This window comes from Podarcis cretensis (genome assembly GCF_951804945.1).
Source record: "Podarcis cretensis genome assembly, chromosome: 2".
NCBI classification, from domain to species: domain Eukaryota; kingdom Metazoa; phylum Chordata; class Lepidosauria; order Squamata; family Lacertidae; genus Podarcis; species Podarcis cretensis.
The window spans coordinates 21,384,332-21,408,581 of NC_137171.1; the positions used below are offsets into that span (position 1 = coordinate 21,384,332).

A 24,250-nucleotide genomic window follows, 5' to 3' on the forward strand; every position below is an offset into this window, starting at 1 on the left:
CAGAACTGATCTCAGCACATCTTCTTTGCTCTATTTCCCCACTTTTTCTAGAGTCACCTTTTAGCTATTTTTATTTGATTCGTTTTTCTAGGGTGGCTGGTGTCTTTATAGCAACAGGGCATAGCCTGGGAGTTAAATGCTAGCGACTGAGATTTATCTCCCACCTACTCACCAAGATTAAGTTCTGTATCTTGTAGCCCTGGCAGGGCTTACTTTGCCAACAGAAAGAGCTTGTGTATAGCTTTATTACCTCCACTGAACAAAACAGGCATGCAAAATAAAACCCATGTGCTACTGTAGTGGGAGGGGAGATGGCATGTTGCCCATGCACCTCCTTATGAAACAGCCAGGGCCATCTTACCCATAAGTGCTAGGGGTGCGTGACACCCAGGTGCCAGGCTCTCAGGGGAGTAACCAAACAAACCCCTGTGTGGCAAAGAGAATGTCAGCAATGTCTAGGCAACACGATGACCATATACATATGTAATAGACAATCTTTACAGAATTGCTTCAAACCGTAACAAGTACAAAATGAAATCTTTAGTCTCAAAGTCTCTGAAAATCTTTAAATGAAGTGAGGTGCCAAACTTTGTACGAAGAAAGACAAGCTGTGAAGTTTTGTGTATTCAGCAATTATGATGTCCAACACTGAACAGTGATTCCGGATATTGACTACTATTTCGTAGAATTCTTCGTCAGCATGGTTGGAGGATATAGAATTCCTTCATAAACTAAAAATGAAATTTTACAGACGACCATATTTGCTCCAGTGTGCTCCAGTGGTGAAATGTTAGAACCATCAAAAAGGTGATCAAAATATCACAAACCTTACCACCACCCAAATGCTGCAAAACCGGTGTATCTAGATATAATGAGATTCAAATTTGCCCTTTCACAGAGAGTTGTAGCGCCTCCCTCCAATTTAATAAAGATTGCAGTGAAGGCCAAGCAATCTGTTTGCAGACCTTCTGGTGCATTTCGTTACAAAGGCAACGCTTACAAATCCATAAAGCCACATAATGTAAAGAAAGGTCAAGAATATCTATGGGGCTTGTTGCATTGGGGGTGGTCAATCTTAGTGTCAGGGGCTCAGGAGCAGAGGCACAGGGGAGAGAGGAAATGGAGAGCGAAGGGGAAGAATCTGAGGGCAGCGTAGGGGAGTATGACAGTGGCACGAGAGATTCCATGAGCTTCTCCAGCGAATCAGAAGATTCCCAGAGGGGGGCGCCGAGGGCCAGGGCAAAGGGGGTCCCAGGGGGGATGCACCAGAAGCAAGGGGCCAGCGAGGACTCCCAAAGCAGCAGTGGGAGATCAGGACCAGCTCCCCCACCAGAGCATAGTGGGGGGGAAGAGTCCCATGTATCAGGGCCAGCGTCTCCTCCAGCAGGGAGAGAAGATGAGTCAGGACTGACCACGCCTCTATCAGAGAGTGAGGGAACGGAGGGGAAGTCAGGTCCAGCTAGCCTCCCCGAAGGGGGAAGCAGTGACAGGAGCAGTGTAACGGTCAGGAGAAAGGTTGCCGGCTGGGCGCGCGCGCCAAGTTCGAATGTACAGGGGCGCGGGACAGCAGAAAACCCGGATTGGGAACCAGGTCCTAAAGCCCGCCGGAGGCAGGGGGAAGACTCGGGACTCAGCGTCAGAAGAGTCTAGAAAGGGCAAGACCCCAGCGGACAGGCAGACCCAGAGGAGGAAAGAGCAAAGGAAGAGGTGGAGCAAGGCTAGAGTCTTAAACTGGTGTCTGGGGGGAGGAGATTCAGACGGAGCTTCAGCGGTCTAGAGTTTGAGACGTAGAGCTGCGCGCCGCGGCTTTGAAATCGAAACTGAACGTCAATAAAGACTTTTGTATATAACAACGAACTGGCGTTGGTCCTTTGTGAGCTGGGACCTCGGGCAGCTCTGACACTTAGTAACCAGTCAAAAGTTAAGGAGAACATGGACTAAGGTCAAAGGTCCATCAGCAAACTCCTATTTCTCTTTGCTAGTCAATATACAGTGGGACGTGGGTGGCGCTGTGGGTTAAACCACAGAGCCTGGGACTTGCCAATCATAAGGTCGGCAGTTCAAATCCCTGCGATGGGCTGAGCTCCCGTTGCTCGGTCCCTGCTTCTGCCAACATAGCAGTTCGAAAGCATGTCAAAGTGCAAGTAGATGAATAGGTACCGCTCCAGTGGGAAAGTAAACGGCGTTTCCGTGCGCTGTTCTGGTTTGCCAGAAGCGGCTTAGTCATGCTGGCCACATGACCCGGAAGCTGTACGCCGGCTCCCTCGGCCAATAAAGCGAGATGAGCGCTGCAACCCCAGAGTCGGTCACGACTGGACCTACTGGTCAGGGGTCCCTTTACCTTTACCTTTATACAGTGGTACCTCGAGTTAAGAACGTAATTTGTTCCGGAGGTCCGTTCTTAACCTGAAACTGTTCTTAACTTGAAGCACCACTTTAGCTAATGGGGTCTCCCGCTGCCGCCACCCGATTTCTGTTCTCATCCTGAAGCAAAGTTCTTAATCTGAGGTAATATTTCTGGGTTAGCAGAGTCTGTAACCTGAGGCGTCTGTAACCTGAGGTACCACTGAAATTTCTTCATTTTAAAGATGTTACTTTGGAGCAGGCCAAAGGAATCTTGTTGATGGAATGGCCAAGTTTCTCAGTATCAAATCCATAAGCAGGAAAGTGGAGTCATGCGCCCCAGCAGGAGAAAAGATTTTACAACAGAATTGCTAAAGTGCTGCAAATATATAGGTCAGTGCCACTGCATGCTTCAGTGCACAGCAAATGCCTCTGTTGTCCTGGTGCAAAGACATTCAAGCTTTGCCAAGCCTAAGAACCTGGCCAGTCCAGCTCCACTCATTCAAAAAGCATGTTCTCAGCTGAAATAATCTATAGCAGGACCAAGTCCTACAAACCCTTTATGCAACTCTAAAGGACAGGGCACAGACACATGGTCTCCAATGCTGAATCTTGGACCCAGGCCTACAACTCAGAAGGACAGGGCACGGTTTGTTCTTTAAAGAAAGAAACAAGACTGCTTTCAGCTAAACGTTTTGTTTAATGAGTCTAACACAATGGGCAGCAGAAGGCATCCAGAAGGAGACAGGAGCGAGAAGTAGAAAACAAACGGATACAAACAGAAATCAGTATTCTTCGCCCTCGTCATCCCCATCGGCACTGTCTGCCCCAACCTCCTCGTAATCCTTCTCTAGGGCAGCCATGTCCTCCCGGGCCTCCGAGAACTCGCCTTCCTCCATCCCTTCCCCAACGTACCAGTGGACAAAGGCCCGCTTGGCATACATCAGGTCAAACTTGTGGTCCAGGCGAGCCCAGGCCTCAGCAATGGCTGTGGTGTTGCTCAGCATGCAGACGGCACGCTGCACTTTGGCCAGGTCACCCCCGGGGACCACCGTGGGGGGCTGGTAGTTGATACCAACCTTGAAACCGGTGGGGCACCAGTCCACAAACTGGATGCTACGTTTGGTCTTGATGGTGGCAATAGCAGCGTTGACGTCTTTGGGGACGACGTCCCCACGGTACAACAGGCAGCAGGCCATGTATTTACCGTGACGAGGGTCACATTTCACCATCTGGTTGGCTGGCTCAAAGCAAGCGTTGGTGATCTCTGCTACCGTCAGCTGTTCATGGTAAGCTTTCTCGGCAGAGATGACTGGGGCGTAGGTGGCCAGGGGGAAGTGGATTCGGGGATAGGGCACCAGATTGGTCTGGAATTCTGTCAGGTCTACATTCAGGGCCCCGTCAAATCGCAGGGAGGCTGTGATGGAGGACACAATCTGGCTGATAAGGCGGTTGAGGTTGGTGTAAGTGGGGCGCTCAATGTCAAGATTCCTGCGGCAAATGTCATAGATGGCCTCATTGTCTACCATGAAGGCACAGTCGGAGTGCTCCAGGGTGGTGTGGGTGGTCAGGATGGAGTTGTAGGGCTCGACGACAGCTGTGGAGACTTGGGGAGCTGGGTAGATGGAGAACTCTAGCTTGGACTTCTTGCCATAGTCAACGGACAGGCGCTCCATCAGCAAGGAGGTGAACCCAGAGCCGGTGCCCCCACCAAAGCTGTGGAAGACCAGGAAGCCCTGGAGACCTGTGCACTGGTCGGCCTGTTGGAAAGAGAGAGGTTTTAAAAGACCCCAGCTCAAAAGTTTAATTCAGCTTTAACATAAAGTGAAACCTGCAACAAAACATTGCAGTGGGAGGAGTGGGGGGTGTTTCAGGATCCCCCCTTTGCTATTCCATTCCCCTCTCCCCTCTGATTTTGCATTTTCTCCTCATTCTAGCATCTAGAATTCTATGGACTCTCAGTCCTCACTTACTGTGCTGTTTTCATGACATTAACTGCTCTGAGCCCGGCCTCAGCCAGGGAGGGTGGGATACAAATAAATTATTATTATTATTATTATTATTATTATTATTATTATTATTATTATTATTAGTTTTGGAGGGTCCCCATTTGTTCTTCTTTTAAAGGATTTTGTCTATTCCCGCAAAGCTGGCCATTCCCTCTGGACACAGGCAGTGCTTTTTCTTGCTACAACCATGCTCACATCCGGAACAGAGGAAACGAGAAGGAACATATTATAAAATGTCCTTTCTCCATTTATAATGGGTGTTTTTGTGAAATGTCTTTCCTGTTGTGTTTAGTAGCCCCTGAATACTTCCTTCCCCCAGTCCCACGGGCAGCAGACATCAACTCACCAGCTTCCGTATTCTGTCAAGGACCAGGTCAATGATCTCCTTGCCGATGGTGTAGTGGCCCCTGGCATAATTGTTGGCAGCATCCTCCTTGCCAGTGATGAGTTGCTCAGGGTGGAAGAGCTGGCGGTAGGTGCCAGTGCGCACCTCATCTGCGGAGAGAAGTGATCCCGATTGAAATGGTATTTAAGACCATCTGCCCTTGGGGAATCATATTTGTCGTACACCAGGACAAATACATGCCTAAGGCTTCTGAGGAGATTTGGGCGGCATGCCCACCATATAGGTAAAGCACATGACTTCTCCCAAGGAATCCTGGGAACTGTAGTTTGTCAAGGGTGCTGGGGATGTTGGCTCTGTGAGGGGGAAACCACAACTGCTATGATTCTTGTGGGTGGGGAAGAGAATGGGCTTTAAATACATGGTAATTTATATGTCTCCACCCCCATCGTTCAGCCCAGACACTGAGGTCCAGCTCCGGGGGCCTTCTGGCAGTTCCCTGCCTGCGAGATGTGAGGTTACAGGGAACCAGGCAGAGGGCCTTCTCGGTAGTGGCACCCGCCCTGTGGAATGTCCTCCCATCAGATGCCAAGGAAATAAACAACTATCTGACTTTTAGAAGACATCTGAAGGCAGCCCTGTTTAGGGAAGTTTTTAATGTTTGATCTTTCATTGTGTTTTCAATATCCTGTTGGAAACCACCCAGAGTGGCTGGGGAGGCCCGACTAGATGGGCGGGGTATAAGTATTATTATTATTATTATTATTAGACATCCCTATTTTTGAATCCTCACGACGGGGTGAGCTCCCATTGCTTGGTCCCTGCTCCTGCCAACCTAGCAGTTCGAAGTGTCAAACTGCAAGTAAATAAATAGGTACCGCTCTGGCAGGAAGGTAAATGGCATTTCCGTGCGCTGCTCTGGTTCACCAGAAGCGGCTTAGTCATGCTGGCCACATGACTCGGAAGCTGTCTGCAGACAAACACTGGCTCCCTCGGCCAATAAAGCGAGATGAGCACTGCAACCCCAGAGTCAGTTGCGACCGGACCTAATGGTCAGGGGTCCCTTTACCTTTTTACCTTTATTTTCACTGGAGAAATGTTGGAGGGTATGTAAGCTACAGCCCCACCTGTAGCCTGTCTTGTTTGTATGCTCACCAATCACAGTTGGCTCCAAGTCTATGAAAACGGCCCTGGGCACATGCTTGCCAGCTCCCGTCTCACTGAAGAAAGTGTTGAAGGAGTCGTCTCCTCCCCCAATGGTCTTGTCACTGGGCATCTGCCCATCAGGCTGGATGCCATGTTCCAGACAGTAGAGCTCCCAGCAGGCATTGCCAATCTGGACTCCGGCTTGGCCAACGTGGACAGAGATGCACTCGCGCTGTGAAAAGAAGCAGCTATAAGTAGTAGCTCCAGCAGAAATACAGCTCTCAGGGAGGTTTCAGTTGAAGGACCGGTCACCACTTGACAATTTCCCCACGTGTCAATCAATTACCACCTGTTCCCATGCAAATTCAAGTTTGTGAAATTAAGCGTGACCTGTTCTTAGAAAACATTAACCATTCCCCCCTCCCCTCCGTGGGCAAGGTACACTTCATCAGCTTAAACTCATGTGCAAGTCAACCTCTAACTACTTATCCACTAATTCACAGGGTGACTTTGGGCCGCTAATTGCAGCAGCCTCGTTTATCTTCTACTTCAGAAGTGGAGGCGTTTGACTTGCCTCCAGAACTGCAGAGATGAAAGAGCAGTTCTCACAAAGGCTCTAGCCACTGTTTCTGAGCAAATCTTTGCTAGATAGCTGCTTAGTTAATGGTAGGTCTGCCATCTTTCTAAAAAGTAAAAACCAGGACATCCCAAAGGTTGTTGAGTTTTGGGGTTTTTTTTACAAAAACACCCACAATCTTGCTTGAGATCCAGGACAAAGCGCCGACCGACATCAATTCACCCGCCCCCAACATCAATTCCATCTCTGAAATCCCAATAATGTTACAAGTGTAAAATACATTGCAAGTGTCATGTCTTTTGCTACTTGTAATGTGGCAGATATTACGGACAAAATGGAGAAACAGAAAATATGGATTATGAAATAATATGCAGTTGAAAAGGTTAACAATTGGACCCATGGAGGGGAAGGTGGAAAATTCTAAATATGGATATGTATTTTATATTGTTATAATTCTATATTTGTAAAACCAAATAAACTTTATTTCAATAAAAGAAGTCCTGATAATGTCCTGGGAAAACCAGACGTATGGCAGCCCTGGTTACTAATAGGCTGTTGTGTTATTTTCATGCAACAGAAGAGTCCATTCATAAACCCCCATCATTAAGGAAGTCTTCTTAACCCTTTAGAATTGAAATACATGTTGTTAGAAACTGTGCGCTTACTGATGACTTGTAGAATATTCTGAAGACTCGACAGCACAAAAGCAAAGGCAGCCACAATTCATTGACTTAGAAACAGGATATGTGAAAAATACACTCCTCTTTTAATAAGTGAGATGTTGATATTTGGAGTTCTTTTCAGCAGGGTTGGCATATTTCATAACAGAGCTTTTTTAAAAACAACCCCAAAGTTGTTGAGTTTTCCCCCCACAAGATCCTGGACAAAGCACCACATTTTGGAAATTCTCCCTGGAAATATGGCAGCCCTATTTTCAGAAGAATGACGTTCTCACTTCATGCTTCTGTTTGACCATTGGTAATAGAGACACATGACAGCTTTTGCAGCTAACAGCATCTGCCAAACTCAAAATGGAATTCCTACAGCTTCAACTGATATGCCTTGCCTTTCACCTTTGAAACAGGAATAATAATAATAATAATAATAATAATAATAATAATAATAATTTATTATTTGTACTCCGCCCATCTGGCTGGGTTTCCCCAGCCACTCTGGGCGGCTTCCACAGGGACCAAAAATACACTAAAATGTCACACATTAAAAACTTCCCTGAACAGGGCTGCCTTAAGATGTCTTCTGAATGTCAGGTAGTTGTTTATTGCTTTGACATCTGATGGGGAGGAGACGCTCCTTCAGGTATACTGGGCCAAGGCCGTTTAGGGCTTTAAAGGTCAACACCAACACTTTGAATTGTGCTCGGAAATGTACTGGGAGCCAATGTAGGTCTTTCAAGTGTTATACGGTCTCGGCAGCCGCTCCCAGTCACCAGTCTAGCTGCTGCATTCTGGATTAGTTGTAGTTTCCGGGTCACCTTCAAAGGTAGCCTCACATAGAGCGCATTGCAGTAGTCCAAGCGAGAGGTAACCAGAGCATGCACCACTCTGGCGAGACGGTCCGTGGGCAGGTAGGGTCTCAGCCTGCGTACCAAGTGGAGTTGGTAGACAGCTGCCCTGGATACAGAATTGACCTGCGCCTCCATGGACAGCTGTGAGTCCAAAATGACTCCCAGGCTGCGCACCTGGTCCTTCAGGGGCACAGTTACCCCATTCAGGACCAGGGAGTCCTCCACACCAGCCCGCCCCCTGTCCCCCAAAAACAGTACTTCTGTCTTTTCAGGATTCAACCTCAATGGAAGACTTCCCCATCTCCACAAACATTCCAGATTAAAATGTTGTCCCTTTCTTGGTGCCTGAATAGCAGTCTACTGGATGGGCAATGTTAGCAGTGCTCATTCCAAGTATTCTTTAACCTCAAATCTGGAGTTCTTCACCATACAGACTTGTAGTATAAATAGTCAGAGGAATTGGTTAGGGTGAATTTCATTTCTGAAGGCCATTTTGAAGTCATTAATCCTATTTAGAGGTTTAAATGGGCAACACAACTTCAATGAGCTCAGCAGTTTCTAAAAAATTTTTTTAGCAAAATGTATCTGCCACTTGACTTTTAAAAGAAACACATCAAATTCGTTCATAGAACCTCAAAGCAGTTTACACAGCTGGCCTTTGTGTTTAGGGGTAAAGTATGCCCCAATTAATCCTATATTTGGTCTTTCAAGGGAAAGGTACAAACCTCAAGACGACCAGCGGTGAAGTTTTTGCAACAGATTGTTTAAAAGAAAAAGAACTTATCAGAGGCTTTCTGTGCTTTTGCTGAAGACAAGAATTTCAAGGCTATACTAACCCTTATCCTGGAATACTTTTCGCTTAATAATCCCATGTAAATATGCACAAGATGGCAGTTTTAACTCCAGAGGAATGCAGTGGACGTCACTCAAGGAGACATTAAGTAGGATTGTGTAGCCAGTGTGAGAAACAAGATGGATAGGTCAGAGGAAATTCAACTATGGTAGCAATTTGTGAATTGTTCATGCAAAGCAGAACATGTTTTGCATTCTGTCCTTGTTTGAAGACAATGTGCCTCTATTTCCTGGCCTTAAAAGCTTAGAAGGTTCATAAGTAATGTTCTAACCCATGGGTAGGCAAACTAAGGATCCGGCCCAATCACCTTCTAAATCTGGCTTGTGGATGGTCTGGGAATCAGCATGTTTTTACATGAGTAGAATGTGTGCTTTTATTTAAAATGCATCTCTGGGTTATTTGTGGGGCATAGGAATTTGTTCTTTTCTCCCCCAAAATATAGTCCAGCCCCCCACAAGGTCTGAGGGACAGTGGACCGGCCCCCTGCTGAAAAAGTTTGCTGGCCCGTGTTCTAGCCAGTAATGCATATGGAGAGAGTGTACTTATTGAAGGTACTCTAGCCATTATAATCTGTCTCCCTGCCCCATATTCTTCAACTAAGCTGGTGCTGCTTAAGGAGGAACAATATGTTTGCATTTATATATTAAGCTTCCATTTAGTAGGCATTTCCTTGTGGAAAAGACTAGTCAAGTGAACAAGCAGTGCCTGAAGCATGAAGCCTAATACAGTGGTACCTCGGTTGATGAACCTAACCCGTTCCAGAAGTCCGTTCTTAAACCAAAGCTTTCTTAAACCAAGGCGCACTTTCCCTACTGAGGTGTCCTGCCACCGGTGCCCTTCCACCGTTCGGCTTCCATGGCAAAGTTCGTTAACTGGAACACTTACAGTGGTACCTCAGGTTACAGACACCTCAGGTTACAAACACTTCAGGTTACAGACTCCACTAACCCGGAAGTAGTACCTCAGGTTAAGAACTTTGCTTCAGGATAAGAACAGAAATCGGGCGGCGGCAGCAGGAGGCCCCATTAGCTAAAGTGGTACCTCAGGTTAAGAACAGTTTCAGGTTAAGAACAGACCTCCAGAATGAATTAAGTTCGTAACCAAAGGTACCACTGTACTTCCGGTTTTGCGGAGTTCGTTTACCCAATAGTTCCTAAACAGGCCTGTTCATAGACCGAGGTACCACTGTATACAGTATACAGTGGTACCTTGGGATGCGAAGGGGATCCGTTCCGGAGCCCCGTTCGCATCCTGAATAGAACATGCAGATGCAACAGCGCGTCTGTGGGTCGTGTTTTGCCACTTCCACGCATGCACGTGACATCATTCTGACCGTCTGCGCATGCGCAAGCGGCGAAACCCGGAAGTAACGCGCTCCGTTACTTCCGGGTCGCTGCGGAGCACAACCCGAAAATACTTATCCTGAAGTATATTTATCCCGGGGTATGACAGTACAGTTGCAACAGACTTGCCCCTTCTTAAACACCACTACTCGAAGAATACGCAGATACAGAGATGAATGAACAAGTGACTGTCCTGGTCAAAGAGTACACTGGCGTGTCTCCAGGTAGAATTATGTTTACAAGACTCCTATAGTCCCTTTAAGTGTATTGTTAGGGGTAGGCCTAAGTTCCAGTCCTTTTGCACTGCCCCCCAATCTTCTGCCCCTTCCCCAACCTTTCTAAAATCTTAATTTTAAACTGTTTGGACTTTGAGACTGCTGGGCATGCTTCACAGCACCATGCAGTACTTGCATCTATTTATGAATAAAAATTGGCATGTGCAATTGCAGGCAAATTTATGCCTTGGGATTTGCCCTGAATCTCTCAGGGCAATGCCCTGATCCTTCGTATATCTCAGCTGCTAGTTGTTGGAAGTCCATTGTTCACATATTTTACATGGGCAGCTTGAAATCTCATTACTTGTTCGGATCATTCATGTACATCCCTAGAGTAGCGAAGTGTTTGCAGCTCAACAAAAGGCCAGGCTAAGTTGTTGCTATGTCACTGAACATCCCAGGCATTTGGAAACTATGGCTGGATAGGTCTCAGCAATGGTTAAAAGTGCAGACCCCTTAATACAGAGGAGTCCCTAGCAGAAACAGCCATGGGGATAGTTGTTTAATTGTCCCATAATAAGATAAGAGGGATGCAGGTGGCGCTGTGGGTTAAACCACAGAGACTGGGACTTGCCGATCAGAAGGTCAGCGGTTCGAATCCCCACGACGGGGTGAGCTCCCGTTGCTCGGTTCCTGCTCCTGCCAACCTAGCAGTTCAAAAGCACGTCAAAGTGCAAGTAGATAAATAGGTACCGCTCCGGCGGGAATGTAAATGGCATTTCCGTGCGCTGCTCTGGTTTGCCAGAAGCGGCTTAGTCATGCTGGCCACATGACCCGGAAGCTATACACTTGCTCCCTCGGCCAACAAAGCGAGATGAGTGCCGCAACCCCAGAGTCGTCCGTGACTGGACCTAATGGTCAGGGGTCCCTTTACCCTTTACAATAAGATAAGAAGCCAAAGATAAAATGGTATGGACAGCACATAGTAATGGGGGCACACACAAAAAAAACACTAACAAGGGGATGTGGCTGCAGGTCATCAGTCGGCAATGGAGATTTGGAAGCTGGTCATTTTTGGAAACCAGCGTGGACCGCGGAGAGGAAGATGAGGAGCAAATTGTACTCTGTTTTGGACTAGCTCACCAGACCTTAAGAGCTCCAATTTCCAAGACTCATTTCCTCAAGTGCAACACCAGGAAGTCTCTTTAGACATTTCTACAGTGCTTGAAGGGACGCAGGTGGCGCTGTGCTCTAAACCACAGAGCCTAGGGCTTGCTAATCAGAAGGTCAGCGGTTCGAATCCCTGTGATGGGGTGAGCTCCTGTTGCTCGGTCCCTGCTCCTGCCAACCTAGCAGTTCGAAAGCACGTCAAAGTGCAAGTAGATAAATAGGTACCACTCTGGCGGGAAGGTAAACAGCGTTTCCATGCACTGCTCTGGTTCGCCAGAAGCAGCTTAGTCATGCTGGCCACATGACTCGGAAGCTGTCTGCGGACAAACACCGAATCCCTCGGCCAGTAAAGCAAGATGAGTGCCGCAACCTCAGAGTCGTCTGCAACTGGACTTAACGGTCAGGGGCCCTTTACCTTTACCTTTACAGTGCTTGAATAGTCTAGTCCTGTGGTAGCATATTACACTGATCCTGGTCCGACTGCACTGGCTACCAATGAGATTCTGGGCCCAATTCAAAGTGCTGGTTTCGACCTATAAAGCCTTAAATGGCTCAGGACCACAATACCTCAAGGCCCGCCTCTTTCCATATGAACCTACCTGGACCCTGAGATCATCTTCTGAGGCCCTTCTTTGTATGCCATCTTGAGAGATCTAAAGCATGGGTCAGCAATTTTTTTCAGCAGGGGGCCAGTCCACTGTCCCTCAGACCTTGTGGGGGGCTGGACTATATTTTGAGGGAAGGAAAGAACAAATTCCTATGCCCCACAAATAACCCAGAGATGCATTTTAAATAAAATGGCACATTCTACTCATGTAAAAACACACTGATTTCCGGACCATCCGCAGGCCGGATTGAGAAGGCAATTGGGCCGGATCCAGCCCCTGGGCCTTAGTTTGCCTACCCATGATCTAGAGCAGCAATTCTCAACCTGCAGGTCCCCAGATGTTGTTGGACTACAACTCCCATCATCCCTCAACTCTGGCCTTGCTAGCTAGGGGTGATGGGAGTTGTAGTTCAAAAACATCTGGGCACCCACAGGTTTAGAACCGCTGATCTAGAGGGTGGCAACACAAGAACAGACCTTCTCCGCAGTGGCTCCCCACTTGTGCAATGCTCTCCCCAGGGAAGTTCCCCTGGCACCTTCATAAAACGTTCCTTTTTAACCAGGCCTTTGATTTATTTGATTGACATCCTTTGCCCTTTTAAAATGTGGGTTTTTGGGTTGGAGGGGGTTATTGGGTTGTTATTTTTATTTTGATTATATATTCTGTGGTTTTACATTTTTTATTTTGTTCTGTGAACTGCCCTGAGACCTCCGTGTATACGGCGGTATATAAATTCAATAAATAAATAAATACCTAACATATCCCAATATCACTGGAGTGCAACTCCCATCCATGATGAATGGCCTTGCTGGCTGGAGCTGATGGAAACAGGTGAGTCACCCAGTAACCCATCTGGACTCCAAAATACACTTTATTGGATATTTGTATATTTCTTTTTCTTTATTAAATTCATATACTGCCCTTCATCTGAAGATCACAGGGCAGTTTACAGCAGAAAGATACAAAAGGAAAACACAAAATACATATGACAAAAAAAACCTTCTAAAACGACACTTGGTTGTGTTTAGTCTAATTTCACAGAAAGAGAAATTTTCCCATCATATCTGGACAAACAATTAATTACAGACTATTTAAATGTAATAACTGAGTTGAAACAGCAAAGAGATAATGGGAAATCAATAAAACTAATAAGGCACTCAAACTAATATGAAGGTAATTTCTTCTTTTAATTTTGTGTATGGATTATTCAAGTTATGGTTTGTACTCCTTAAATAATGTTGTTGATAAAGATTTTTCTGTCTTGTTTTCCCCCCTTTTTTCTGTTCGCAAGCTGAGTTTTTTAAATCTTTTTTCAATGTTTCGCATTATATCCTTTTGTGTTGCTATCTTACGTATCTTTTATTTACTGTTTTTTGTAAACTTTAGAAATGTATTGAAATAAAAAATTAAAAATAAACAAATGACCAAAAAAACCAATAACACCCACTCACAAACAAATGCTATAATTTATTTATTACATTAATGGCTATCCCTGCCATCAACTATATTCTAAGATTAACTGTGTTACATTTATGGCACCTTCAATTTGAGCCTGTTCTGCTTCCATTCTTTTAATAATCTGCACAGGGAGATGCCCGACTGTAACAGCCACAATGCAGGCCCTCTGCTCAGAGCTCTTCCCTTGATAAAAAAAGAAAACAGGCAAGGCCTGAATATTATAGGGGAGCTCGAGTTCAAGGGAGTCGTGGTTCCTAGTCTGTAATGCTTGCTTCCTCAGGAGTGCCCATCTTCTAATCTAGATGCTAATGGGTAGATGTTTCGAAACCAACTATTTTGAATTCCTGACTAGATTAGGCTTGCTGTAGCTGGTTGTTTGCAGTGGTGGCAGTATTCAGCAACAGCTGAAAACAGAAGAGAAGGCTACCCACAGGACAGATCCAAAGCAGGGTGGGGCTTACCTGCCCCCACCCCGAATATTTTATTGAAGTTGGCATCCCTGCTTCAGACGTATATAAACTTTATGAAGTAAATAAATCACTACGTGCTGAGCAGCCTCATACATTTTTTATTGATGCTGCAACTGCATCTTGAGTGCTTTACTACATCCCTTTTCGATTATAAAAATTCTACCTTCCATTGTCCTTCCTTGACTCTGGCTGTATGTGCCACACCTTCCAGTACATGTTAAAAGAAGTTTCGTCCTTTTCACCAGCAGCTGGGCATCATGCAATGCCGCGAAAAGTCCCTTAGAATAATAATTTATTATTTGTACCCCACTCATCTGGCTGGGTTTCCCCAGCCACTCTGGGCGGCTTCCAACAATGATTAAAAATACATCAAAATGTCACACATTAAAAACTTCCCTGAACAGGGCTGCCTTCAGAAGTTTTCTAAATGTCAGGTAGTTGTTTATCTCTTTGACATATGATAGGAGGGCGTTCCACAGGGTGGGCGCCACTACCGAGAAGGCCCTCTGCCTGGTTTCCTGTAGCTTTGCTTCTCGCAGTGAGGGAACTGCCAGAAGGCCCTCAGTGCTGGACCTCAGTGTCCGGGTAGAACGATGGGGGTGGAGACGCTCCTTCAGGTATACTGGGCTGAGGCCGTTTAGGGCATCTCTTTGCAAGAGCAGCTGGCAAGTCCAAACTTGGCCACTTTCGCTTTCAAGATGCTACCCAAGCTCAAAGGAGCTTGCATTTTAAGTCTTACCCAAACAGCTTAGGCTGGCACTTTTGCAATGGGCATTTGGAAACAGAGCGGTTTTTAGAGAGCTGTGATTTGGAGAAGCTCTCTGGTTAACAGCACTTCCTTCTTTTAACCAATAGCCAAAATAAGCAAGCACAAGTTTGGTTCTTCGACAGGCCCCTTCCACCACATTCTCGGAACCCTGCTTGTGTAGATCTTTTGAACCCTGATGCGTTAAGCGTCTTAGCATGCCGTGTCCAAAGTCAAGAAGGGAGATGGTGCCAGGAAGCTGTCATTCTGAGCTTAAGAGGGTCACGTCCTGCCGCTGAGCATTGCAAAAGCAAGATAACCGCACAGTCTGGAGGATTTTGGAAAGAGCTTATTTGCAGATCCACGGAGACCCATTTCTCAGAATGAGTAAAGGGAGGCTTCTAGCAACCCCTCCCTGTTTCTCGCACATACTATTATCCTCCTGGGCCTGTCTTGTTGCTCCTTGACTACCCATGAATCCTGCTTCAGGCTCTACAGAGCTGCAAGAGAGCAACAAATACACTCCAAGCCCTCTCCCCCAGGATTATCAGTATCCAGCGCCTGACTCAGGCAGAGAAGGCACCTCATGTCAGCTAAATCGGGATTCAGAAAAGTTCCCCAGAGCCGGTTCGCCCATTGGGTGGGAGTGGATGTCTATTATTAATTATTATTATTATTATTATTATTATTATTATTATTATTCATGAGGAAGCTGGCAACAGAGCTGCGCATCCTGCCCACATACCTAAACCTCAGAGCATTATTTTGCTCACCCCACCCCTGGCCTGCGGGAAAGAGCCTGGATGCGGCTCCTCAAGAAATCAGCCCAGCAGACACGTGTCTGCGCGTTACGAGTAGCACGTCCTGCACGCAACTGCTCTTCCCTCGATTTTTTTTGTTTCCCTAAGCGCTGCGCCCCATCGCAGGAGTCAGAGAAACGCTCCAGCGCAGCCGATGCCCAGGAAAGACTAGCCAGGGGCCATCTCCCGAGTGGAAGGGAAGGGCGACTCGACGCCACACCACCCCATTCACACGAGATCTCAACCTGGCGCCCTTCAGCCGCACCCATGACCGGCTTACCCGCTACACACGTGTTCCGGGAGACCCAGCTGGCTGCCAACACGCGCAGGACACGGTGCCAACGCCCTGGAGTGCCCGAGCACCCACAAAATTCCCTACGAAGGGGCCAGGCACCCCCAAACTTCGGGGCCAGGGCTGTGCACGCTGCATGCCACCCACGGGCCCAGCTGACACTCCCGGGACACAGTCCTGCGCGCCTTCCCAAGACCCACGAGGAAACACGCATTGCGCTTTAACCAGCCTTGTTTTCCCTTTCCCAAGGCACCAAAATCCCCAGAACCGAAGCCGAGGTGAGGCTACAGGAGCATCCGACCCACGACTTACCATGTTTCCCGGCAGGCAGGATAGAGACCAAACAGATAAAGGAGAAAGAGAAGGCTGAGAAACGGGATGGGCTCCGCCTTCCTCACGAATCGACCCGTTCAGGGAGTCGCCAGTGAGCAAAAACTTCTTCCCAACTTTAGCACTTGGCCGGGGGCGGGGGCTTTTACTTTTATAAGGCGTGAGTGACGTAGGCCACGGGGGCGGGGCTTCGTGGCTGGAACAGAAGGGGATAGAGGGAGGCGCACCGCCCCCGCTCTGACCCCTGATTGGCACGTTCGAATTCCCCGAAAGGGGAAGGCGGGGACGAGCGAGCGCAGAAGTCGAACCCAGAGCTTGACCCGAGCTAAAGGCGCTTTCCACCTCCACGAAACAGAGTTGGGGTGCCAACTTGAATAAAATATGCGGGGGGGGGCAAGCAGCTAAGCCCCGCCCCGCGCAATCGATCACAAGACACAAACACACACCCAATGGCAATGCCCACCAACTATTTTGGGGGGGTGTCAGCCCCCTCAAATATTTTATATGGGGTGGGGGGGAAGGACCACAGCCCCACACTTCCCATGCCTGATATGATAGCCATGTTCAAATATATAAAAGGATGTCACATAGAGGAGGGAGAAAGGTTGTTTTCTGCTGCTCCAGAGAAGCGGACACGGAGCAATGGTTCCAAACTACAAGAAAAAAGATTCCACCTAAACATTAGGAAGAACTTCCTGACAGTAAGAGCTGTTTGACAGTGGAATTTGCTGCCAAGGAGTGTGGTGGAGTCTCCTTCTTTGGAGGTCTTTAAGCAGAGGCTTGACAACCATATGTCAGGAGTGCTCTGATGGTGTTTCCTGCTTGGCAGGGGGTTGGACTCGATGGCCCTTGTGGTCTCTTCCAACTCTATGATTCTATGATTCTATGAAATGAAAGCATGTCTTACTTGAAAGTTAATTCCATCTTAAATAACAGGACTTATTCTTATCTGAGCCAGCTCTTCCTGCCTGTGGTTCTGGAGGGATGCGTTGGGCCATGACTGAAGTATTGGACTGAGCACAAAGACTTGATTGTCGTCCTGTACTTCCCACAGATCTTCCTACTGTTATCATAAAGGTAAAGGGACCCCTGACCATTAGGTCCAGTCGTGGCCAACTCTGGGGTTGCGGCGCTCATCTCACTTTACTGGCCGAGGGAGCCTGTGTACAGCTTCCGGGTCATGTGGCCAGCATGACTAAGCCGCTTCTGGCGAGCCAGAGCAGCACATGGAAACGCCGTTTACCTTCCTGCCGGAGTGGTACCTATTTATCTACTTGCACTTTGACGTGCTTTCGAACTGCTAGGTTGGCAGGAGCAGGGACCGAGTAATGGGAGCTCACCCCGTCGCGGGGATTCGAACCACCGACCTTCTGATCGGCAAGCCCTAGGCTCTGTGGTTTAACCCACAGCATGTCTTACTTGAGGGACGCAGGTGGCGCTGTGGGTTAAAGCCTCAGCGCCTAGGGCTTGCCGATCGAAAGGTCGGCGGTTCGAATCCCTGCGGCGGGGTGCGCTCCCGCTGCTCGGTCCCAGCGCCTGCCAACCTAGCAGTTCGAAAGCACCTCCGGGTGCAAGTAGATAAATAGGGACCACTTACCAGCGGGAAGGTAAACGGCGTTTCGGTGTGCGGCTCTGGCTCGCCAGAGCAGCGATGTCACGCTGGCCACGTGACCCAGAAGTGTCTCCGGACAGCGCTGGCCCCTGGCCTCTTAAGTGAGATGGGCGCACAACCCCAGAGTCTGTCAAGACTGGCCCGTACGGGCAGGGGTACCTTTACCTTTACCTTTATGTCTTACTTGAAAGTTAATTCCATCTTAAATAAAAGGACTTATTCTTATCTGAGAAAGCTCTTCCTGCCAGTGGTTCTGGAGGGATGCGTTGGGCCATGGCTGAAGTATTGGACTGAGCACAAAGACTTGATTGTCGTTCTGTACTTCCCACAAATCTTCCTACCGTAGTATCCATTCTGCAGTCTCGTGAGAAATCTTGCAAGCTGATTCTCTCCATGCAAGGGCTTCCAGCCCTGCTTTAGGCTGATTTAATGTTGATAGCTGTTACCTGACCTATGGGGTCTTGCTGCAATTAAAGCAACCTGCCATCTTCATTCCCCCACAGCACTCCTGGACGATTGTGCCCTGAGGCTATGTGCCAGATATCATTCATGTTCATAAATAAATAACCATTGTTCCCTGGGCAACAGGGATTTTTCCCCCCCTTGGCTTTTTCCAGATCAACATTTGCGCCTCTGGGCAAGTCTTCTTGAGTGACACACACATACAATCAAATCAGTTGATAGCTGAAAGCAAGGCAGCAATCTGTGCTGCAGATCTGGAAGCTATTTCAGGGACTCTCTGAAATTGCCGGTTGTTAACTCTGAGTGCAAAAGGAGCGGGATGGCGGCGGTGGAGGAAATGCTCCTAAAAAAAGGTCCAGATTTGATCAGTGTCTGGATGAGAAGCTGCCTGGAAGCCCCTTTTCTGATGCATTGACCTTCCTAAACATAAGTGTAATAAATCTCTGTGCATGTAACCAGGAAGTAAGGACTACTGAAATCACTGGAAACGTGTGTAAGAAAAAAGTGTTCTCTGCATGTAGATTGTCACATGTAACTGTTTCACATGTGTATACATGCTGCAGGCGGGAAGTGTGGAGGAAACCCATGTCCTGGCATGTCCTATGAACATGGATCTGGCTTTGAATCAGACTTTATGACATCTAGCAAGACTTAATGGTTGACTTGTGACACTATTGTTGTGATGGGGAATTGGCATAGGGGAATCTGTAGATGGAGCGGATGGTTACCCAGCCACCCTCCCATTCTCCCTTACAATTTATCCCAGTTGCCCCCTCCCTTCCTTTCAACTAGTTCAGAGATTGGAAATAATCCACTGCTGGAAGGAGACGTCAACCAGAGAGTATCCAATCCCCCCACGCCTATTTATTCTCTGCTGCATCTCCATATAACACTGGTCCTGAAAGTTCTTCATTGGCTCCCAGTACGTTTCCGAGCACAATTCAAAGTGATGTGCTGACCATAAAAGCCCTAAACGGCCTCCGTCCTGTATACCTGAAAGAGCATCTCCACCCCCATCATTCAGCCCAGACACTGAGGTCCAGCACTGAGGGCCTTCTGGTGGTTCCCTCACTGCAAGAAGTGAGGTTACAGGGAACCAGGCAGAGGGCCTTCTTGGTAGTGGCGCCTGCCTTCCCAGCAGATGTCAAGGCAATATACAACTATTTTACTTTTAAAAGACAACTGAAGGCGGCCCTATTTAGGGAAGTTTTTAATGTCTGGCACTGTATTGTTTTTAATATCCAGTTGGAAGCCGCCCAGAGTGGCTGGGGAAACCCAGTCAGATGGGTGGGGTATAAATATATTATTATTATTATTATTATTATTATTATTATTATTATTATTAACTAGCTAACACATTGTTGACACACATGATGTAGCTCTTTCCCCAGGATGTGACTGTTGTTCTTGAGAGAGGAATGGGTGCAATAATGAGGTGAATTTACTCCCCTGATAAGAAAAGACCCTCTTCTCAGGAAGGAAACATACAATAGCAAGATCAGATCAAGACAGCCACTCCCAGAGCTTTGCAAGGCATTAGGAAAGTTTGTTGGATTAGCTGGGCCATCGGCCTTATCCAGCAGGCTCTTTTTATGGTCTTACGGATAAAGTAAAGCAATTCATACAGGCTTGCATACTGATCCTAAATAGGTGCTTGAAACCATAGCTTCTGTCCCCACAGACCTCAAAGCACTGGAAACACCAGCAGCTCAAAAATATTTGTTGGCGCCTCTCGATTAATGCCACCACCATGCTGTAGTCCAAACCACTGAGTCTCTTGGGCTTGCTAATCAGAAGGTCGGCAGTTCAAATCCCCACAACGGGGTGAGCTCCCATTGCTCTATCCCAGCTTCTGCCAACCTAGCAATTTGAAAGCACGCCAGCGCATGTAGATAGATAGGTACTGCTGCAGTGGGAAGGTAAACAGCATTTCCGTGCACTCTGGCTTCCACCACGGTGTCCCATTGCACCAGAAGCAGTTTAGTCATGCTGGCCACATGACTCGGAAAGCTGTCTGTGAACAAACGCCGGCTCCCTCGGCCTTAAAGCAAGATGAATGCCGCAACTCCATAGTCGCCTTTGACTGGACTTAACCATCCAGGAATTGTTTACCTTTTTACCTTTACCTAGAACATGGAGTCCATACCACAACTCTTGGAAGGGTAAGTCTCCATCAGTCTATGCGCTATGCAGTATTCCCCACTACAGATAAATACACGGTGCCTCTCCACATCTGTCAATGGTTCCTTAAATGTCTCTGTTCCTCTAGCCCAGGGGTCAGCAAACCTTTTCAGCAGGGGGCCGGTCCACTGTCCCTCTGCCCCCCCCCACTGCCCCCCCACTGTGGGGGGGGCGGACTATATTTTGGAGGGGAAAATGAATGAATTCCTATGCCTCACACATAACCCGGAGATGCATTATAAATAAAAGCACACATTCTACTCATGTAAAACACCAGGCGGTCTCACAAATAACCCAGAGATACATTTTAAATAAAAGGACACATTCTACTCATGTAAAAATACGCTGATTCCTGGACCCTCCATGGGCCGGATTTAGAAGGTGATTGGGCCAGATCCGGCCCCCGGGCCTTAGTTTGCCTACCCATGCTCTAGCCACAAATTTGCATCCCATGGGATGCAAACTTTCTTTTTGTTTTTAAAAACAATTGGCTGGCTGTCCTCTTTGTAAGACCTTGGGAATTCCTGGGACTGGATGCTAACTGAAGTTTGTTGCATTAATAAGTCTGTTGCCTTATGTTGCAGTTTACAACATAATCTAGTGTGGTGCAATGTGGTCTAGATGCAGCTATGCTATAAAAATCTAATATCGCTTCTCACGAAACAATTAAAATCTAACCTGGGGCAGAGGGAAGGAGTGGGCCTGAAAGGTGCTGCTTGCTCTGATGCTTATTTAGTACCCGGAGCAGAAAGAGCAGAGAAAATAGATGTACAGGTATTTGATACGTTTGATTCTGGAGCAGGCACTAGATGTCTTTCAAAACATATTAGCTGTGGCATCTGCAAGAAAATGCTGCAGTATTCCAGCCAGCCATGCCTCTTTCAGAACACTCCATTCCATTCTCATCCCTTCCAAGTCAACCAGGGCTCAGTTTACACAACATATTCTTTGAGCTGTATTGGAATTTCCCACCCCTGTTAGAATTACCGGTATTTTTGGACAGGTTCCCCTGCTCCAAACCTTGGGATTCCCCCAACCAGAGATTTTCCTCTTGTGCATGAATGGTGCCTTTTAGCTACACCATGAATTCACTTATAAATGCCAGGTACCTTTGAATACCAAATGCTGGGGGCAAGAAACAGGCCGGGGGGTGGGGGCTGTTAAATTCATATATTATATTGAATTGTTTATATATATTGTGGATTTTATGTTGATCTTGTTCTGTGAATAGCCCTGAGAACTCTGGGTATAGGGCGGTATATAAATTCAGTAAATAATAATAATACCCAGTTCATCAACTTCTCCCAAGCATCAGGCTGAGCACTATTGGAAACTCAATAATACAGCAAGTGGACTTCTGGTCTGATCTATCAAGGCTTTCTTTCTGTAAAAAATCAAGGAGTAATTACCCAAAGTGTTTGCTTTACAAGAAGGAAGCCAATTCTTACATTGCACTCATATTCAATATGAATTATGCCCAGAAGTAGACACACTGAATTTAATAGACATGACAAAGTTAATTTCAGTGGGTCTCTGCCCTAGTAAAACTTAGTTTTATACAACCCTCGGAAAGAGCTAGAACATGGGTAGGCAAACTAAGGCCTGGGGGCCGGATCCAGCCCAATCGCCTTCTAAATCCGGCCCGCTGATGGTCTGGAAATCAGCGTGTTTTTACATGAGTAGAACGTGTCCTTTTACAGTGGTACCTCGGGTTACATACGCTTCAGGTTACATACGCTTCAGGTTACAGACTCTGCTAATCCAGAAATACCGCATTTTTCGCTCTATAAGACGCACCAGACCACAAGACTCACCTAGTTTTTGGAGGAGGAAAACAAGAAAAAAAATATTCTGAATCTCAGAAGCCAGAACAGCAAGAGGGATTGCTGTGCAGTGAAAGCAGCGGTCCCTCTTGCTGTTCTGGCTTCTGTGATAGCTGCGCAGCCTGCATTCACTCCATAAGACACACACACATTTCCCCTTACTTTTTAGGAGGGAAAAAGTGAGTCTTATAGAACTTTGCTTCAGGATAAGAACAGAAATCGTGCTCTGGCGGGGCAGCGGCAGCAGGAGGCCTCATTAGCTAAAGTGGTGCTTCAGGTTAAGAGCAGTTTCAGGTTAAAAACGGACCTCTGGAACAAATTAAGTACTTAATCCGAGGTACCACTGTATTTAAAATGCATCTCTGGGTTATTTGTGGGGCATAAGAATTTATTTTCCCCCCCCCCAAAAAAATATAGTCCGGCCCCTCACAAGGTCTGAGGGACAGTGGACCGGCCCCCTGCTGAAAAGGTTTGCTGACCCCGAGCTAGAATCTCAGCATAGCTTTTCCCTTCATATTCTTCTCCTCTGGGCATGCAAAGCCTTCTCTCTCTGAACTGCTCTAACTAGTTATCTCCAGTCACATTTCATTGACTGCATTCCTTCCCTGTCCTCAGCCACCCACACCGTGCTCAGGCATAGGGCCAGGGATGGTGATTTCTTGTGCCAGCTCTATTCTACCCAGCAGGAGAGGCCTGGGGTGAACTGTACAAGGCAGCTGAGAAACCCATTCAGGGGAAAAGCTTTTTCTCTCATCCATCTAAGCCAAATATGTATTTTCCCTGCAGTTCATAACAGAACACACACAGAGCAGCTTTGGAAAAACCAAAGGATTGCAGCATGTCCCCACCCAACATCCTTTTTAAATGACTCGTTAAACAGAAGGGGCCCAACCACATCTTTGCATGTCCCATATGCTTTGTTACTGGTCCCATTATTCCCACCCAGCCCCCCTTACCCATTTGCCCTTGTATACGCACTGCTAGCAACTAGGCTTAATTATCTTTGGCCAGCGTTTCAAGCCAACCATGAGAAAGGACTGCCACATAACCACTGAGGGTTTTATGCACTCCCAGGGGTTTGCTCTATCGTGGGAAGAGCGAGGACAAAGGTTTGCCCCGGAGCTGGCAGCAAACAAGCCAAGCAACCAGGAAAGAGATGTTCTGTTCGTTCACCATGGCCCCATGCCTTTGGTTGGGGGAGATAAAATTCATTGGCAGAGGCAACTGCCTCATACCTGATCAGACTAGTGGCCCATCTAGCACAATAATTGGCAGTGGACCTATGGGCTTTCAAGCCAACGTATTTCCCATCAGTGTTAGAAACTCAGATATATAAGCTTGGCGCCAAATGGCCGCTTAAACCAGGGGTAAAGGTAAAGGTAAAGGGACCCCTGACCGTTAGGTCCAGTCGTGACCGACTCTGGGGTTGCGGCGCTCATCTTGCTTTATTGGCCGAGGGAGCCGGCGTACAGCTTCTGGGTCATGTGGGCAGCATGACTAAGCTGCTTCTGGCGAACCAGAGCAGCGCACGGAAACGCCGTTTACGTTCCCGCCAGAGTGGTACCTATTTATCTACTTGCACTTTGACGTGCTTTCGAATTGCTAGGTGCGCAGGAGCTGGGACCAAGCAACGGGAGCTCACCCCATCGCGGGGATTCGAACCACTGACCTTCTGATCAGCAAGTCCTAGGCTCTGTGGTTTAACCCACAGCGCCACCCACGTCCCCAAACCAGGGTTACAGTAACCAAAACTATGGTTACCAGATTTTTTTCAATGAATCCGGGGACACTGTTTTTTTGTTTGTTTGTTTGTTTTTGGAAGCTGAGTACCAGCAGGGAGTCTGTAGTGGGGATGTTGAGGCAAAAGACCCTAAATGTGCAGAGTCTTTTAAAAAACTGGGCAACAGCGTGCCACCTGGCCGTGCCTCCCGAGCCTTTCCCAATC

The 24,250-nt window shown here is 47.4% G+C and overlaps 3 protein-coding genes across 3 annotated transcripts in view; 2 read left to right on the plus strand and 1 right to left on the minus strand.

Moving 5' to 3' along the window:
* Positions 1–24,250, plus strand: part of LOC307210021 (tubulin alpha-1B chain) — a 113,752-nt gene that overhangs the window by 18,903 nt on the left and 70,599 nt on the right. The gene's annotated exons all lie outside the window — the stretch shown is intronic.
* TUBA1A (tubulin alpha 1a) overlaps positions 1–24,250 on the plus strand; it is a 95,088-nt gene that overhangs the window by 18,866 nt on the left and 51,972 nt on the right. The window lies entirely within an intron of this gene.
* Positions 3,024–16,363, minus strand: LOC307210024 (tubulin alpha-1C chain). The gene is made up of 4 exons (XM_079965552.1): positions 16,210–16,363; positions 5,851–6,073; positions 4,699–4,847; positions 3,024–4,103 (listed from the first exon to the last, which is right to left on the minus strand). Exons 1-4 carry the CDS (start codon positions 16,210–16,212, stop codon positions 3,129–3,131), a joined length of 1,350 nt encoding a protein of 449 aa, XP_079821678.1. The 5' UTR covers positions 16,213–16,363; the 3' UTR covers positions 3,024–3,128.